General features: G+C 39.5%; 2 protein-coding genes across 7 annotated transcripts; one reads left to right on the forward strand and one right to left on the reverse strand.

Moving 5' to 3' along the window:
- The first annotated feature begins 1680 nt into the window (after positions 1-1680).
- mogat3b (monoacylglycerol O-acyltransferase 3b) lies at positions 1681-7504 on the forward strand. Of its 3 annotated transcripts, none has more exons than XM_074611360.1 (9): positions 1684-1815; positions 2346-2474; positions 3433-3523; positions 3760-3867; positions 5045-5115; positions 5489-5693; positions 5810-5990; positions 6107-6291; positions 6372-7504. In XM_074611360.1, exons 2-9 carry the CDS (start codon positions 2406-2408, stop codon positions 6524-6526), a joined length of 1065 nt encoding a protein of 354 aa, XP_074467461.1. In that variant the 5' UTR covers positions 1684-1815; positions 2346-2405; the 3' UTR covers positions 6527-7504. The 3 variants fall into 3 exon arrangements, with proteins under 3 accessions (XP_074467463.1, XP_074467461.1, XP_074467462.1); XM_074611361.1 differs by lacking the exon at positions 1684-1815 and adding an exon at positions 2068-2086; XM_074611362.1 differs by lacking the exon at positions 2346-2474 and having other exon boundaries at positions 1681-1815.
- Positions 7503-18397, reverse strand: srrt (serrate RNA effector molecule homolog (Arabidopsis)). Of its 4 annotated transcripts, none has more exons than XM_074611357.1 (20): positions 18269-18397; positions 17439-17557; positions 17107-17235; positions 16875-17024; positions 15525-15713; positions 13728-13897; positions 13457-13641; positions 13264-13374; positions 13020-13179; positions 12758-12906; positions 12588-12649; positions 11697-11775; positions 10996-11193; positions 10726-10896; positions 10351-10504; positions 9874-10067; positions 9566-9716; positions 8100-8192; positions 7908-8007; positions 7503-7756 (listed from the first exon to the last, which is right to left on the reverse strand). In XM_074611357.1, exons 2-20 carry the CDS (start codon positions 17555-17557, stop codon positions 7681-7683), a joined length of 2640 nt encoding a protein of 879 aa, XP_074467458.1. In that variant the 5' UTR covers positions 18269-18397; the 3' UTR covers positions 7503-7680. The 4 variants fall into 4 exon arrangements, with proteins under 4 accessions (XP_074467458.1, XP_074467460.1, XP_074467457.1 ...); XM_074611359.1 differs by having other exon boundaries at positions 7897-8007; XM_074611356.1 differs by having other exon boundaries at positions 9560-9716.
- Positions 18398-19399: the final 1002 nt, after the last annotated feature.

Raw genomic sequence — 19399 nt, forward strand, 5'->3', positions numbered from 1 at the left:
TTAAATGTTTGAAGAGGGACTCATGTTGCTGTGTGTGGCACTTTCTTGTCAAAAATCCTGCATCTTTCTGTATTTTTATCTACAGACGTCAAGAAGCACCACACCACGCTGCGTTTCCTTTCTGTCATTCTCTCACGTTTGACGTGGAAGTGTTCGACTGCGCCGCTGTGTGCTAGGTCCTGATGTCACATTGGTTTCCACAGTCATGTGACACGGGCTAGCTAAATATGTTCTGGGCTGTTTAGCCACAAACATTTTACAAAAGCAGTAAAAACGTTTGGAAGTGATGCAACCACCGACGTTTGTATTTATATAATTTTATTATCGATATTTTTTTTTAGGTAAAATGAGTAGCTTGTGAGTATCGAAGTATCGAGACCACAGTATCGATTCACCCATCCCTCCTACTAGCATCAAAATATACTTAAATCACCAACAGTACTCATTATGCAAAATGGCCCATTTCAGAATAATGTACTGTACATTATATTACTGAATTATAAATATTGATGCATTAATATGTACATTACCTTAATGTTACAGCTGTAAAGATGGGTCTTATTCTTCATTATTATATATTCTGCAAGGTAGATTGTGAATTTCACCAAGGGATCAATAAAGACTTTATCCATAACAATACATCATACTTGATTTGTTGATTAGATTTTGTATTAATATTCCAAGTGTGCACAGTAACTAGTACCTAAAGTTATCAAATAAATGTACTGGAAGATAAAACGTACAATATTTCCCTCTAAATTGTAGTGGAGTAGAAGTATAAAGTAGCAGAAAATAGAAATACTCAAGTACAAGAACATCAATATTATACCTTTTCAAACTTGACAACATAAACAATCTAAATGGGTCACTTTGTATTTCCTGTTGCAATGTTTGTTAATGCAGGAGCTGACAGGAAGTAAACTTGGACCAAAGCTGGTGCCCTAGCAACAGAATGGCAATGAAAAGGTCAATACTTATATTGGCCATTATTTAGTATTAAAGTTGTAGGGGATAATTGGTCATAGTTCAGCCCACTTTCTAGTTTGGCCTCTGTAACAAAAGCCTCGCCATCACAGTGTAATTTCAAAAGAGTGTTTCTTTCAATTGTCTCTTTGAAAAGCTGAAACATCGTCCTGGAACTTCCTGTCTAAATTATATATTCTTTCTGTCTAAATGTATGTTCTAAAATTAATCAGAATGTACTTCTCTACCAGCTAATAACATTTTAAAGTTTCATTCTATAGTACTATGGTGTATGGTCTAAGACCTGCTCTATATATAAAGCGTCTTGAGATAACTTCTGTTATGATTTGACATTATATAAAAATAAATTGAATTGAATTGAATTCTATTGTTAGCATTCAACAAATAGACCTCCCATGAGGCTTTGACAGAACAGACACACATGGGATTTAATGTTGAAGTCCCTACACAGCCACAGTTCACCTACACAGGTGCTTTCCCTTAATTAGCCTGATTAGACCTCTACTAAGGACTGTGTGGGTGGGACAGACTCCACTTGATTGACAGCTCCCTCACCCTGTTGAAAGTTTTGTTGCACCTGTTAGGGCGGGACAAGTTACATTGTTGCCATTCATATTGGTTCACAGAGTTCGGTGATGTCACATAACGCCCAGCAAAGCTCCACACATCTTCAACCTGACTGGACATCTATTCAGCCGGGGGAATTGAAAACACCTTTGCAGGTGTACAGGAGCATAGGGCTCTTCTCATTTCTCAATTTTGTGCCTCGATCTCAGTGCTCCATCTTGAAGGACGTCCCAACTCCTAAAATACAATACGCGAGAAGAGGAGGTGAGGAAAGGATTCAAGGATGTACAAATTGGGAAAAGGGAAAAGCCCTTAGACATGTCAAAGTTTCCAATAAGTGTCGCAGTAAGCCCCGTCAGTGAGCATGCACAATACAAAATCGCCATGTTTTCTTTTTGCTGCCTTTTCCTCACTTTGTTTTACATTAAAAGCCTTCCAGTGGTTCAGGGTGCAGAATCCCTTCACTGCGAGAAGGGCTTGTACTTTGAAACATCTGCAGGAAGTGTTTCACTAACAGTAGTTTTACATCGGGAAGGTATGTAGAATTGATAGAAAAGATAAGAGACATTTGTGTCAGTTCATGAGGATATAAATAGATAAGTCTGCTTTTTACAATTGCATTTTTGTAATATCAAGTTGAATAATACCATAAGAGCAGATTGACACATAATCTTTATGGCCACTAGAGTGAGAAATAACGAGAGACACACAACACCGACCCGATAGGGAAATTATTGCATCCAACTATAAAACTTTGTCATGTTTATCTCTGACGCTGCTTGCTTGTGTCAAAGTATCAGGGGAGTGGATATGTTATCAGCAGCTTTACATGAACTGGTCAAAGTGCATCCTGCATGTGGTGCTTGTCTTCAGCTGGTGAATCTGCATCCATTCAAATTAACTTTGGAATAAACTCTAATAAGGTAAAGTATTATGTTTTATGCTTAGCAGTATGATCATAAAAGTTGTTTTATGTTGTCTTAATGACTTTTAGGCATTTGGGTTGTACAAACTTGGCTGATAACTTTTAGTTATAAGCAAATTAAAACTGTCTAGATTCACCTGTCAGTTTATTCAAATGTAAGTTATTTTATCAGGCTGCTGCCTGCATTGACAGTTTTTAAGCCTATGACTTCCCTAAAGAAGGATTAAAGGGATAGTTCGGGTGTTTTGAAGTGGGGTTGTATGAGGTACTTATCCATAGTCAGCGTATTACCTACAGTAGATGGTGGACAGCACGCCCCCAGTTTGGAGAAAGAGACACGAGTTACCGCACAGAAACAAAGCAATGTACTGCTGTGGACGGGGCCGGCAGCAAAACATATTTTAGTTACCTAAAAGAAAGGCCCACCTAATAAAATCAATATCAGTTTAAGTGTACGCTATACTTAGAATAATTTCACCGCTTTAATTTGCCGTCACACAGCTTTTTCCGACAAGAACTGAAGCCGTCATATCCATCTGAGCTCTCGCCAAAGCCACCAGACTCCATTGAAATAAACAGACATTTTAGTTGCTGGTCTACCGCTGCCTCGATCGGTTAGTTTGTTTGTGCCGTTGTGTGACTTTGGTTAGTTCAGATTCACCAAAGATCTATTTTTTTCAATGGAGTCTGGTTGCTTCAGTGAGAGCATAGATAACAACCCCACTTCAAAACACCCGAACTATCCCTTTAAGAGCGAGAGCTGAAGTGCTCATTACTGATGCAATCTGATCTGTACCATAAAGATGACTATCATAAATTTCATTATTATCTCAGATGAAGCAACTTTTGTCATTTCTACAGGCATAAAGTATATGATTTATATACCTGTGACCTTTATTGAATGAAAGTACAGTTTAAAATTATCGACTGCTGAAAATTGATGGTCTTGCCTCCAGGTTGCAGGAATGACTAAAGAAAAAACTCAGTGGAAGGAGTTTTTAGAGGCAATAAGCATTCTGCAAATGGTACTAACCTTTCTCTTCTTAGGTAAGATCCCACTACATCAACCCTTTTAGATTTTGTATAACATGACACTAGAAAGTATGTCACATGATAATTTTTGTTATAAGTACATTAGCTCACCTGTTAATTCACAAGCTTGCCACTGTATCCTTAAAACAGTGGCAACTGTATTCATTTTTATCTGAGCTAACTGAAGACATCTCTTGTACCTCCAACATATGGACTCTGGTATTGTCCAAAACAACACAATACAACATCAGGAGTGGCCTGTATTATCTTGATGGTGTACCTTATGTTTACCTCACTGTGGCCACTCGCCACTGTGTACTTCATATGGATGGTGATGGACTGGCAAACCCCTGAAAGAGGTAAAGGAATTGACGTCATTCATGCATCCATGACATGGAAGAATCCCATACATTAGCTGTGTATCAACTCTATAATACAATATATAGTAATTATAAGCAGGTTCTGTAGTGGAGGAGTGACAAAATATAGTTTATTTTAAAAAGTCAGCATGTAAACTACATTGTTTGTTTGGTGTGTTGTTGAAGCACTATTTTTCCATGATGCACTCCACAAGGAAGTGGAGGACTTACTCCCAGCTGGAAATCATTCAAACAAATTATGGATGATGGACATTTTAAACAAATTATGGATGATCGCAGTTTGATTGCATCATTTCCTGTTAGTATAAAAAAGTTATGTATTGCTGTGTCCCAATTTCATACTACATATTCATTATATACAGTATACGCTAATCCATCCATCATCTGTTACCGCTTATCCTATTCACATAGGACATTGGGCGAAGGCGGGGTACATCCTGGAAAGACTATCACAGGGCTGACACATAGAGACAGACATACATTCACGCTCACATTCACACCTACGGGTCAACGAGTCAACAATTAATGAATTGTCTTTGGACTGTGGGAGGAAGCCAGAGAACCCGGAAAAAAACCTGAGGAGAACATGCTAACTCCACACAGAAGACGCCCTGAGCCTGCTAATCTTTATAGTATATTGTTTTTTGTACTTAATATACAAGAAATCAACACACTTAACCATTTTGTACTAACAGGAAATGATACAACACTTCAAACTGCAAATTCTTCTGCCAAATAAACTTAAAGAGAAAACAAAGTGATTTTTACAAATATATTATAGTTTTTTAGTTTGTATTCTGAGGTGTTCTTGGAGCTGTTTCACTACCATACACAATTAGTTGAAAAATAATTTCAGCTGTGAGCTATTTCCCCATTTCCTTTGTGCGTTGCATTGTGGGAGAATAGTGCCCAACAACAGCACAATCAAGTTTTAGTGTACACACTGACTGTTTTTGAGTACACGTCATTTTGTCACGTTTCCAGCATTAACACGCAACAATTAGCTGTGTGCTATGGAATTGGGTCACAGCCCATGTTGATTTCTTTCTATAATAACTGCAAAACCAGAATACTACAACTATTACTATATAATGCATACAGTATATACAGTATGTATAGTGTGTAGTATATGAACGATTTCTAATGTCTCCACCAGGGGGAAGGGAAAACAGATTTGTGAGGAAGTGGAGGACATGGGAGCACCTCAGAGATTTCTTCCCAATCAAAGTAAGTTTCACTTTGTATCTTTTAACACCTTCATCAGATTTGGTGTTCTCATCATCTGATTTGATTAAATTGGGTTGAAACACATGAATGTGACAGGGATTCAGTGTGGCTGGCCAGTAGTATAACTATTTTTTAAACAAAAGTAGCCTTAACCTTAAAGTCACTCTTGGTATTATCTGCTGCTATTATTTATTAAGGCAGGTTTACACATATGGCAAAAAATCTATAAGATAATCTTTGTAACGAGCATTCTGTATTTTTAAATGTCTCATTCAATGGCCTAATATACGGCGAAAGTGGTTTTGGTTTTATGGTTTACAGCCGAGATTGTGATTGTGATCAACTCTGTTAATGCTTAATTTTTCTTGCTCAGTTGGTGAAGACAGCCGAGCTGAATCCAAACAAGAACTACATCTTAGGTTGTCACCCGCATGGTATTGTTAGTGCTGGAGCCTATGCCTGCTTCAGCACAGAGTGCTGTGGCTTCACTGAGCTGTTTCCTGGGATGCGAGCCTCCCTGGCAACACTGGTAGGACTGTTCAGGATACCACTCTTTAGGGAGTACATGATGAGTGCAGGTATTTATAAAGGACTGTTGATACCAACCATATCAAACACTTTTTGAAATACAATTGAAACTGCAAATGGAAGACAAAAAATATCTACATGTGATTGTCTTACTTTGTCTGATCAGGCCTTTGTCCAGTCAGCAAACCAAGCCTCATTCACCTCCTTTCAAAGGAAGGCAAGGGAAATGCAGTGGTGATTGTGATAGGGGGCGCTGCTGAGTCTCTGGCGTCCTCTCCTGGAGTCAACACACACACAGTGGTCATGAGGCAAAGAAAGGGATTTGTCAGGGTGGCCCTTGAGTTTGGGTGAGAGCAAGCATTCTTAAAAATATACAGGAAATAACAGTGGACATATTATACTCACATGTAGCCAGCAGCCCACATCTGGACACACTGATGTAACCTCTTTTGATCTTCCACAGGGCTGATCTGGTGCCTGTTTACTCATTTGGGGAAAATGAGCTCTTTCAGCAGGTGATTTTTTCAGAAGGCAGTCTAGCTCGGAGGTTGCAGGACCTGTTTAAAAACATTATGGGATTCGCCCCGTGTCTATTTATTGGCGAGCGCTGGGTACTCCTGCCCTACAAGACTCCGGTCACCACTGTTGGTGAGTGTTTCATTATCCTGTAGGTAAGTCTAACTTCCTGTGCTGAGCCTGTTTTATTCTAACGCTGTTTCTTCTTCCAGTGGGAAGTCCAATCTCAGTGCCAAGGCGTGTCACACCCACCGAGGAGGAGGTCAACCACTATCATGGACTTTACATGGAGGGCCTGTCTAAGTTATTCCATGAACACAAGGTCAGCTGTGGACTTTCTGAAAGTCACCAGCTTCAGATCATTTAAACATTTCATTTCCAATTGAACTTGTTTTTATTTGGCGCTTTTAACGGGGCTTAAATAATAATACATTTGACCCTGCAGGTTTCTTTGTTCATACTTTAAGTTCTGACTGTATTTGAAAATATTTAACATGATTCATTATTAGGATATGACATCCATTATGTGGGAATGTGTGTTCACAAAGCACTGAAAATGTTGATGTCTTGGTACGCTATCTTTGTCAGGATTTTCACAGCATAAATACAAGATTAGTGCATTTCTAATATCATTACACAATAGCTGAAAGTGTGTGAGGGACATGCGTGAAATAATAAATTGTTGCTTGTGTCAAAATGTGTTTGCTAAAGTTAATACTGCTTGAATTGTGTAAATGAGATCCCAACAAAAATTATACTGTGCTGCAGTTCTTACTATTTTCATATAGTATGACCAGGACCAACTTCAGAATGAGAACTTTTACATTTCATTTGTAAGTGGAGTGTTTGTACATGGTGGTACTGTTATTTTTACTCGTGATAATATTGAATAGTTCTTACACCACTGCAAGGCTTCTGCAGTTTTCTAGTTGGCAGCTGTGTCAAATGAAATGGCCAGCATGCAGGCACAAGTGTAATTCAATGGTTTACCCAGTAGAGGGCGACCATTCTTTATATCTGCTTCACTTTCTTTACCAGAAGGGTTGGGGGGAGGATCTGGAGACGTGCCACTGAGAAAATCATGAGCACAAAAATACATCTTGTTGAACTTATTTGAAAACAAAAATGAATGTGTTTTCTGTCAATATACAAAATGTAATTAATGCTAACCTTGATCCCAAGTTCTTATCTGCAGATGTCATACATTTCCTGATGAATTTCTTCTCATCACTATCTTGTCCTTGAAAGTCTGACTGGCTGCTTTTCTGTAATTTGTGGTTGCTCTGATCCTGTATGTCACACACAATTTGATTTCATTTGATAAATCATTAAATGCATATTAATGTGGTTTGATCACAACTTTATTGAGGAACCAATTTACAGCAGAAGTTTGTTCTTGTTGCACAATAATTACAAAATGAATGAAATATTTAGGAAAAAGAAATAATCTAATTACTACAAAAAGCAACAAGAACACAACGCTGGTAAAGGGGGGAGACGGGAAAGGGCCGAGAGAACCTTCTAAAAGAAGTCCATATCATCTGGAGCGTCCAGGTCACGATATTCAACGATGTTGCGTGGATCACCGCGTGACATTCTGAGATGGTTGAGGGTGCGAGGAGAAAAAACAAAGACCCAGGAAAGAAGAATAGAAATGATCATTAAAAAAAGAGGTTTAAAAACTCTCCAATAGCAGAAGATAGAGACAGCTCATAGCAAAATAAAGATCACACGTACAGTGGTCTCACCTGAGGTTGCGTGGCTTCCCCAGGTAGCCACCTTGTCCACGGAAGTTGTCATAGTTGCCTCTGCCTCCTCCATATTGGTTGGGGGGGTAAGGAGGTCCACCTGTTGAAAAGAAGGACTCAAAATCAACTCAAAAGTGACAGAAAAACACATTTCCACTATTCTAAAAAAGTACAGTCAGAGAGAGAACATACCACCATAGCCCATCAGTGGTGGACGAGGCTGTGCAAAGCCCATTGGACCCTGAGGACCTTGAGGAGGAAATGGCATGCTGGGAGAAAGCAAACCTGTAGGACAAAACCAACCAGAGAAAATGAGTTTATATTATTGTTGACAAAATATTCCAGTATTTAAGCCTTGGTGCACCACAGTGGATTCATTTATTCAGTCAAGTCTTTTTCATAGACCCATTTTTGTCTTTTTTAGGGGGGTACAGGGGGTCTTTGTACATCAACTGAAAGCTGGGAACCTGTGTGTCAAGTTGTTTTAGTCATTAATAAGAAATAAACATCAATGAATTCATGAAAATAAATTGTGAAAGCGTAAAAGGTGTTAGAACATTATGACAGAAGTATATGATGGCCATTCCCATGCTCACTTATGTCTCATAAGTTGTTGCAGCAATTTTTGGGTTGATACCATTTGTTACACAGATTTGGTGCTAAATGTAACCATTATTTACCATACATGAAATGAGAAAAAAAAGATCAATAAGCCCTACAAAACACCACATTAGGTCACCAAGACCTTGAGGAACGCCATAGAAAAAGCCATGCTGTGATTAAGGATGCACCGATACCAGATCAGTTATCGGGCAGATACTGACTCAAATAGCTGGATCGGGTATCGATGACAATGGGGCCCATCTATTCAATTTAATATAGACTATATACTGTACATTACATACTGGAAATTTAAATCCTGTTTAAGTTTTGACCAATTTGGAGCTGCATTAAAAAGGTTTACACCGTAATTATAATTCCTGTAAATTTTGAAGATTTTTTACCAAATTGCTGGTGTACGATTTTTTATATTAATAACTAATGACAATTCACTATGTATTTATTTGTTACATTTTGTTTTACAAATGAAAACAATGTTTAAGTCAAGCCTGCTGCTGCCTTACACATAAAAGAGTGATCCCAGTTGCTTCCACAATTGAGGCTAACAGCTTGTTAATTAAACACTGGTATCAACCAATTATTGACCCAAAGCCCAGGTATCGCAATCAGTATCAAGACTGAAAAAGTCAAATTGGTGCATCCCTAGCTGTGATTTGGTATCAAAAACTTTTGACATTTCGAGATTTCTGCAAGAATTGCATTTTTCGGTGATTGGATGGCGAGCACTTCTGTTCTGGAAACCCCCTTATTATCAATCCACCTAGGAAAGCCATCCATCCCCTAAATGCCCCAGGTCTCTAGTTTGTGGTTGTAAATTTTCATGAGGCTGTGATTATGACAGTGAGGTCAAATAAAAAAAAAAGAAATGGCTCACTAAATGAAATGGCTACTATGGGGACTAACATCATCACACATGAATAAGATTGGGCTCATTGGATCCAAAAGAGTCTCAACTTTACAGTCATACCCAATTTATGCAATTGCAAGAATGTTTAGTATCTGAGTTGATTAGATAGAAATGTTGTGTCGACCTTGACCTGGGCCTGGAAGAGGAGGAAGTTTCATCTCTGGCAGTGACGGTCTCTTGGCATCCATCAGGAAATTATTAAAGAACACCACTTCCTTTTTCACTTCTTCAATTTTGTCACCATGTTTGTTCAGGATGTGCTTCCGTACGAACTCTGGGCCCTTTAAATGAATAGTGACAATACAGTAATACAGGTTATGTACGCATCCTCTAACAGCACAAGAAAGAAATCATCAAAACATGTCAAACAACTGTGAGGAGATCTAATCAAAAGCAGATCACAACACCTCGACATGTTGTGCTGTCCTGAACACTCACCTTAAATTTCTTGCCACTGAGTGGGCATAGCCATTTATCCTTCCCCAGCTCTTGAGTGTTGGCATTCACAAACTTCTCCACCTCTTCCTCTGGATCCTTGCGGCCCATCTTCCCTGCTTCGTCCTCTGACAGGATTTCTTTTAAACTAAACAAAGGACTCAGCTTCTCCTCCATCATCTTCTGCCATTGTTGCACTGTAACAAAATCATGGACATTCAAAATTGTGCATTCATTGCAAAGTGTAGCATACATTACATAAATGTAGGATGTTTAAGTTGTTAAGAAACTGCAACAAAATGATGTAAAAGCCTGTGGGAAAACACAGCTGATGTTAAAACAGCACAGAAATACAATAATTAAAAGATCCAGCACACAAAGCTAAACTGGAACACACATTTTTTGCATAAAATATTTACCTCCTCCCTTCCCATTGTATTCATCCATGTTACATAACACAAACAAGGGAAACACACTGACCTTCTCCTTGTGTGATGCGATTAGGAGGGATGGGTCCACGTACATGGATCATGCCACAGCGATTGGGCATTTCATCCTCACTTGGGTATTCACAGGTGTTGTAGTAGTCAATTGAATGCACAATACGCAGATACAACACCAGACGATCCAAAACCTGGAACAAGGTATATGACAAAGAAACTTTAGAAAGACTGAATGTATTTTATTTCCAAAATTAGCCAGTTTTAGCCAAACAGCCAATTGAATGACAGACAGTACACCAATGATACAAGGAACAAAATCAATCTGCTTTCAGGGAATAAAAGGATGAAATATAATGCATTATTTTGATAAGGAATCGCCCTGCATGTAAATTCATAATTGCGAGAGTCAAACCTTTGCTAGTTTGTCATCCCTCTCCACAGTCGTCTCTGCAGGGTTTCCTTCCTTGGCGCTCTCCTCAGAATCCATCCCGCTCCCGGAGCCCAGGAGCTCCTCCTCCTCAGCGCTCACCTCCTCTATCAGGTAATCTGTGATGTTCTTCAAGATGGGGTTCTGAGCCGGCAACTTTTGAAATCATAAACCACACATAAATGAATAATTCAGTTATAGCAAGATCATTTGAGGGCAATCTGTTTAAACTGTAACTGGTGATGAGAGCTGTACCTCAGTGCTCTCTCTGTGCCTCTCTTCCTGGGACTTGGTGCTCCACAGGTCTCCTTTCTCGTCCAAGGCATGAATGAGCTTGGCAGCCAGCTTGATGTCGTTGCGGAGCACCTGCTTGTGCTGAGTGATGCCATTAATGTTACGAACCCGCCGGGCCAGGTCCCTGTTCACCCCTGGTGCCAGTTCACAGTCACGCAGCTGTGAAGGGGAAGAGAGTAAAACAGAGTTTTAACGGCCTCAACGGCTAAATAGGAGATTACACAGGTAATAAAAAACAGGTGCAAAGGACGATCGAAGGCTCCCTTAATTCCATCATGTTGAGATGTGTTTTTTCTTTAATACAACAGCTATTACTGCAGCTCTAATTCGCTGACAGAAATGGTCAAATATTTTCATCATGATAAAAGAAAAAGAGGGAAAACAACAATGCAGTCTACATCAGTGTTAAGGCATGCATTTTAAATGACAATAGAACGTCCGATGCTAGCAATACGTTGTGCTTTACACATGTCCAAACCAGTGATTCACTACCAAAAAACAGGGAACAACTCAACATATTAATAATAAATAGAGAACCTATTGCAAGTTATTCAACACAAAACACTTAAGTGGCTCTTTGGAAAGATATGTAACACATACTATGCTGCACATTACCATCACTTGAAAACAGTAGTGTCAATAGCTGAGACTGTCACACTTACTCGAATATTCTGAAGGTTCCAGCAAACCTCTTTGATGTTGACGCTACGGTCAAAAGTCACCCAGCAACGTCTGAAAAACCTGAAACAGCACAGCATTCATTTAACCATTATTGTGTCGTCTTTCGCTTCACACATTGTGTGACTAAATGAATACAACAAACATCATTTTCACAGTAAAGACCTTCACACGTGTGACGAATAAAAAACATGAAAATGTGAAATACTCGCATGCGAATATTTTGCATTTAAACTATTCATACCAGCTTTGATGCGAATTTGCGACAGTTACAACCCTTTTTCATCAAAAGGTTTGAATAGATTTACACAGGCAGAGGACCAACTATTAGGATCCTATTGACCCAGAGCAGCGTCTGGCAGTCTGTCTGAGGTCAATTGTTGTATAGCCTAAACTACTGTAAGCTATTTTAGTTTCCTTTAAGCGAAATGCTAAGTGAATAGCGGTAGTGAATTTGCCTCTGGTAAACAGTTACATTGTGTATATGTCTGGGGCTTTTATTGTGAAAGGTAAGAACGGAAGGAGTGGATCTAGTCTGCGCTGCCTTTGTCAAGGCTGAAAGGAGTAATAAAGTTTGCCGTCTTGGCTCGGATCACAGAGCCCCCGTGTTGTTGTACACTATAGTGCACGTTTTGAATATGTCCAATACGCACAACGGGATTGGTTATTGCCTTTATTTGCGGTGTGAATAAAGTTCCGGAAAAAACAATTGCGCCGCTTTTTCGCCATGTAATATTCGCGTTCTGTGTGAAAGTACTGCCAATAACAACAGCTTGAAAAACTATGTGCGAATTAATTGCACCAAAAAAACACCCCCAGTGTGTAAAAGCCTGAAGAAATTAAAAGAATGTGTTTTTTTTTTTTTTTAAACCAACCTGCGCTCTGGATGGGGGTCAGACAAGCACACACGCAGGAAGCCAGGGTATCGCCGACAAAGCTGAGAGAGAAAAAAACATAAAATTATATTGAGTCAAACATAAAGATACAAATGACTGTGATTCTACATCTCCTGGGCCATTAACACTGCCATCCGTGTTCAACTCACAGCAATAATCTCAGCCTTGGAAATAGAGGGAGCGATGCTCCTCATGAACAGAGAGAAGGTCCTGTGGAGAGGCCGCGGTCTGGGAGAGTCATCTTTGGTTTTCTTTTCTTCTTTGTTGTCCTCTTCAGCATTCTCCGTTGGTTTCTCCTCTTCATCATTAGATGGAAGAGAGCAAATTGGTGGGAACAGATGTGTTACAAATCTTGGGAACACAGACACGGTCTGGAGATAAAAGTCCGATGCTATGTATTTGACTCCTCACCTTCACCCTCTTCTTCTTCCTCATCCTTGTCTTCTACCTCTTCCTTCTTCACAGGTTTATCAGAGCAGTTGGAATTTGAGTCTGAATCCGATTCAGAGTCGCTCTCTGAGGCGCTGGCTTCATCATCGCTGTCTCCACTGCGCTTCCTCTTTCTTCTCGGCTGATAAATGAGAACAATTAGGGCTATTTGGTTAATTTCTGTCTCTTGTGAGCAAATCATTTCAATAATGGAAGCCACGCTAACCTTCTTGGGTTCAGGCGTTTCTTCTTTGGCAGCCTCTTTCTCTGCCTCCTCTTTCACATCCTCTCCTTCTGTTGCAGCAGCTCTTTCTGTGCTGGCAGAGTTGCTCTCCTCCTGTGGCACAGTTTACAGTCATCAACACAGCACTGTGAAATCTCTACTGCCTGCCGAGGACTGACAAGAGAACAAAACATACCTTCTCATTTTTGTCTTTCTCTACTGAAGGTTTGCGGTCACCATCCAAGGTTTTGAGGTCTTCTCTCTTGGGAGGTTCGGGGCCCCCTGAAACAGACGCAGACTTCTCCCTTTCTTCCTCTTCTTCAGATGGCAGGTCCAAGATGCGGAGATCATGATCCGTCCCTCCCTCCATCTTTATCACAGCTGAATGCAAGAAAGAGGATATGTGGTTAAGGCTACAGCTGATGACGGTGGCTTTTCTTTAGGTACCATCCAGTAATTAGTCTCACCTGCATCCAGAACCTTGATGATGACTGTGGTCTGTTCAATGTCCAGGGAGACAGTATCAAACCAGCCATTTTCCTTCAGGAACATGAAGACATTCAGACGGTTGTGCAGGGCAGTCTGAGCCTCTGCCTTAAGTCGGTTGGCCTCATCTGGGTGATACTTGGACCTGAACCTGTGTCCAGAGTCGGGGTCCACAAAAATTTGGGGAGGGAATGATGGGGGTTGGGATGAACGGGATGTAAAAGTTAGAGAACAAATACATATTATATATCTACATTGCAACTGTGGTGTCATACGATGATTTATTTGCAAATTATAATTTCTTTTTATCATATTTTCAATTCTTTAAATCCAGATGGTTGTTTGTTGGGAATTTAAGCATCTATACAGACCATCATAATTAAGACTGTGCTTTCTGTGTTTTGTATAGCCTAGTCCTTGTGTTAGGTGTATGCATGTTTTGACTTTGTGATTATTATAGCTAATTATTGCAAATTATTTGATAATTTGTTCGAGATTAACTCACCATAAAATAAGGAAAAAACACAACAGAGAGACTATGAAATGAAGTATTCACATTCAGAATTTCACATTTAAAAATGTTGATCATTGAGTGGACTACAGTTACCTTTTGCTCTGCCAGTTTATTAACAAATAAATACAGAGAAGGGGTCTCTTCTGTGAAAATGCGCTCCACTTCACCCCAATGGTGCGTCTGTACACACACAAATTCGGTTTTGGGATTCGATTTGATCCAAATAGAAAAAGAAAGTATCGTAGAAAAAGCAGGAAAGCAAAAAAAAAAATCTCTATGCGCGAAAGACTACTTGACTGTCTATCTAAAATCCCTGGTACTGTGTGTCTATGAGCAACTGCATTGTGCGCAGTGCATGCCCTTGCTGTCTAAAACCGATTCTTGAGTTCCACTTTTTCTCATCTTCAAAAAAATGTTGTCAACGTAGTAGTAGGAAGGGAGGAAAAATGGGTTATGGCAAAACAGAACAATTTTGCATGATACCTGTGAAATAAGTGTAATAAGTATTAACAGACATTATACAACTGCAAATCTTGGAAAGGTTAAAATGCTAAATAAGAAAAAGAAAATCAACCCAAACAACGAGGATGACCTTTTGGTCAAAGCTAAAGGTAAATGAACAAAAAACTGTACTTAAATATTTCAGTTATGTGATTGTGAACAGAATTTAGAGACAAGTGTTATTATAGATTTACTGCACAACACAATGAAGAAGGCGGGGCTATTACACTGGATGCTATAGGTATACTTTATGAATGACTTTATTTCGTCAGATATAGGTTTTTATCAACACCTATGGGACCCTCTGTCAAAACTCATACAACACATATATAAACAATAATATGTGCATTAAGGTTGTATTTGGGTTGACTTTCTTCTTTTATAAACTACAAGTGTGGGAAAAGTCATTAGTAACAAACTATTGTGGGCCTGGTCCTACTACATGGGTGGAACTACTCTTGGGTTATTTGGCAAGCAACTGAAATGTATCTTATTAGCCATAAAATAAATATAACTACCATAATTTCCAATGATACACCCATCATAGGACTAGGCCCAACCTATTAGATTGTTAATAAAAAAGCAATTATACCTAAAATAATAATGAAATAAAAGCCAAAAGGAGAGGAACTGGAAAAACTTAGGTGATAACAATGGTGATAGGTGATAAACAGATTAAATGATTATATAGTATAGCTCAATGAAAAGAATGACATATAGAGCAACTTATATTGATTATTAGTCAAGGCAACTGATTTCGTACCACTCTTCATCTTTATGAGCCAAAAAGAAGTCCTGCATCTGCTGCCGGCGGAAGTCGATCTTGTACTCATTGTAGCGTTTCACTGCCTCGGTCTCGTCCACAGAATCATCCAAGGACAACAGGAACTCCTTAAAGCTCTTCATTATGGGCGGGGGTGGACCCAAATCCATGTCATGGATGTTACCAAGCCTGATGGAAGAGAGACAAGTGTGATGGAGTTTTGGACAGGCCAATAAAACTAGTGGCTTTTTTTTTTATATTATATGCATTAACTTGTGTGGATGAGAGAACAAAAAACTGCTGTGATTATGCTACATGTATGTTCTCTCCCGTCTTTTTCTGTTGTTTTTCATTTAAACTTCTGTACAGATCACATCTTTGCATGACACTGCTTTCACATACCTTAAGGTGAAAAACTGAATCCTTAAGGTTTGTCCGTATTTTTTCATCCGATAAAAAATGTTACGCACAGAAACCTTGCACACTGAGTCCGATGCGTTTTATTCATCTATTTGTACAAGAAAATACTGAATTAATTACGTGGGTGCGATGGATAGCGCTAGTCCAAAACGGGGCTAATAAATTAATGACATTGGCAAGAAGCTATCGGTTAGCTGCCTAGAGCACAATCACTATGGTCTATTCTTACATCCTTTGTTTTACAACCATCCTCAATTCCAAGCTGTTCTGAAATCACCTGCCACAATCTATCTTTAAATTCAGCATCTCTGTATTCTTTTGTTTCTTTATCGTTAAATGCTTTGTGCTGGGAAAGAACGTAAATGTTTATCATGCCATTTTGGATGATGACGTTTGCATGGATGGTGGCTCTGAGTGGTCAAACAACCCTCCTTTGGCTTTGACAGATGCAAAAAAACACAGAAAATTGAACCTGTTCTGAAAACTTGATAATGGTCAAATGTTTCAGAATCTGTGTATAAACGTGATTGACACAACGTGAGGTCATATCTATTTCTAAATGTGCGACAATTTCGGACAAAAAATACAGACTTGGTGTGCAAAGGCTTTTACTGTCAAATGTCTGTTTCCTTCAGGACACTGTGTTTTGTTAAACACAATCAAATCAAATCAAATCAATTTATTTTTGTATAGCGTCAAATCACAACAGAAGTTATCAAGACGCTTTATATATAGAGCAGGTCTATGACCGTACACCATAGTTTAGAGACCCAACAGGATCCACCAAGCGCACTGTGGCCAGGAAAAACTCCTGGCCACAATGGCATTAACCTTCACAAACAGACATATCTAATAGTTACAGGATTTAGTAGAAAGTTAACATTGAATCCTTAAAGGGTCATGGTCCCCAACCATGATTCCATTTCTCACCTCGCCTGAATGGGGATGCCGTGATGAGGCTGCATGAGGTGCAAGTCAGGATGGCCCCAATGCTGTGGTGGGCCATAGCTGGGCCCTCCTCCTCCACCACCGTAACCTAAGTCGTACCCCCCACGGTAAGGATCTCCACCATGGTCATCCCTGCCAGGGACAGATAAAAGAGCATAAGCAGCAGCGGATACCAGTTGCAAAGATTGTGGATTTGTGTTGCAGCTAATCTCACCAGTCTCTTCTCATGCGTTTTTGCTGGGGACTCATGTCGTGTCTGGGTGGGGTGAATCTCTCCCTACGGCCTCTGTCATAATCCCGATACTCTCCACGGCTGCGTCGTTCCCTGCCCCTGTCCCACTCTCTGGAAAGTTGATTTCAAGAGATAAACATTAAAATTAAAACAAATATTATCTCCAAACTCAGTTGCACTCAGTGTGAGAGCACCAGAGAGCCACCATTTGGTTGCATCTTGCAGGTTAGTTGAAGATGAGAGGTCTTCATGGGGTATAGCTGAATCCTGTTTGACTGATAGTCCTCTGAGCTTTTCCCACATCTCTTTCTTACCTGTCGTTCCAGTCATCTCTGCGTCTGTCTTCTCTCTCTCTTGACCGGTCATAGTCGCTTCTCTCCCGTCTGAATTTGTCCCTTCTCCTGCGATCGTACTCATCATCACTGTCTCCCATCTCCATGATGAGAGAAGACAAACATTAAATCACAATATGTGGTATGGTACGATTATAAATAACCTGATTGTGAGCTTAGTCACTGTAATAATAAAGTAAAAAAAAACGTACATAGTCAGGCTAAAGTTGCTCATATTACAGTATGTTACATGGAGCCTGCTTGAAGCCAAGCAAGCTAATAATAACACGAAAACATCCCTTTGCTAGTGATTTGTGATGTAAACTCAAATGTTCAATTAACACTTGTTTGTGCTGTTTGACCTGATAAATCAAACGGCTGTGGGGGGATTTAGTTCTATGGGGAGAAACAATAGGTGAAAGATGAAGACACACTGCTAGCTGTGAGATGGCCTCCTGCCAGAGAGACGGCTAGCATAGATTTAGCTAACGGAGGTCTTTAACTTGCACGCCAGTTACTGAGTTAGCGCTAAAAATGGATAATAACCAAATGACCAAAGGAGATACAAAGCTGTAACATATGTGGGGATAAAAGTGTGGCTCGAGTTGAAACAAAGCGGGACGTCCTTGCAGTGTGGGTTAGCTAACGTTAGATAATCGGCTACGTTAGCTAGCTAGTGTTACCTAAAAAAATGCTAATGCTGTAGCTTGGCTGTAGTCCGTTTTGTGCAAGAGACCAATAATCTCTTTGTTCGCTCTCTTGTTAGTTGAACCACCGCTATTACGATACAATATAAAGGTGCACATTGATACCTTTGTAATAGTTATTTGCTTGGATGATGTGCGTTGTTCTTCCTCTCCTTCACCACTTCCGCTGCCTTGTCTTCTTCTTCATGTTTTTTTTTGCGGAGGTACGCAAGCAAACAAAATGGCGCATTACCGCCACCAGCTGGTATAAAGTGCACATCAAAAATGTATTATTTGTCCTGTATATTTCCCGTTAATTGAACATTTTTCCACACTATCCGCAATATCATATATCATGTTAGTATCATATATATCCCGTTTCTAGCTCTTCAGTGAATTAATATGTTTATGATTAGGATTATTCAGTTGAAGATCCTGCAGCAGCCCAAGGCCTATGGAACGGAGGTTAGATCGCGCGTCATCAACGCGTTATATCTTGGGAGGTACAACACATGCGCAGTAAAATCTGGCCTGCACTCGCCGAAATTAAGCCAATCGCAACGCACGACCACAGCTTCAGTTACACTGCGCATGTGTCATACCCCATAGCCAAAGACCCATGTCCGCCCGTGGCCAAGCCTCCTTTCGATAGGCCTTGCAGCAGCCTATGGAGTTCATAAATCCAATTTGCAGCACCCATAGAAGAAGAGATCAAATTAGAAGAGAAAATGGAAAAGAGAAAATGGAAAAGAGAAAATAGTTTGCTAATAAATGGTTATTATAATAAATGATATAATATAATTATCAATTATTATTTTTATTCTAACCAAGCCAGAATGAGATGAGAACTTTTCAATCTGAGCATTTCCATTTATGCTTTTCCATTAGGTTAAAGGATAGGTTCACTTTTTTTCAAGTATATCTTAAAACAATAATCACGTATATACATTAAAAGATTTATTATTGGTTGCTGTGATCATTTCTCCAGCATTCTAAAGAGATAATATGAAGCATCAGCAGTCAGAGTTAGTCAAATCAAGTGGGTATTTTCCACAGTTACAGTCTTTTTTTACTATGAAAATCCCTTTTTATATTTCCCCAGACGCTGCTTCTTTGTTGAGCTACAGTGGAGGAATAGTAACAGAAAGAGAATTTTATACTCAAAGGACTGTAACTTTGGAATATACCCTCTTAATTTGTCTAAAAGAATCTCTTCAGGTTATGAACCCCTTGTTTTTAATGTGTGTATACGTACCA

Source organism: Sebastes fasciatus, chromosome 16, assembly GCF_043250625.1.
Source record: "Sebastes fasciatus isolate fSebFas1 chromosome 16, fSebFas1.pri, whole genome shotgun sequence".
Lineage (NCBI taxonomy): Eukaryota > Metazoa > Chordata > Actinopteri > Perciformes > Sebastidae > Sebastes > Sebastes fasciatus.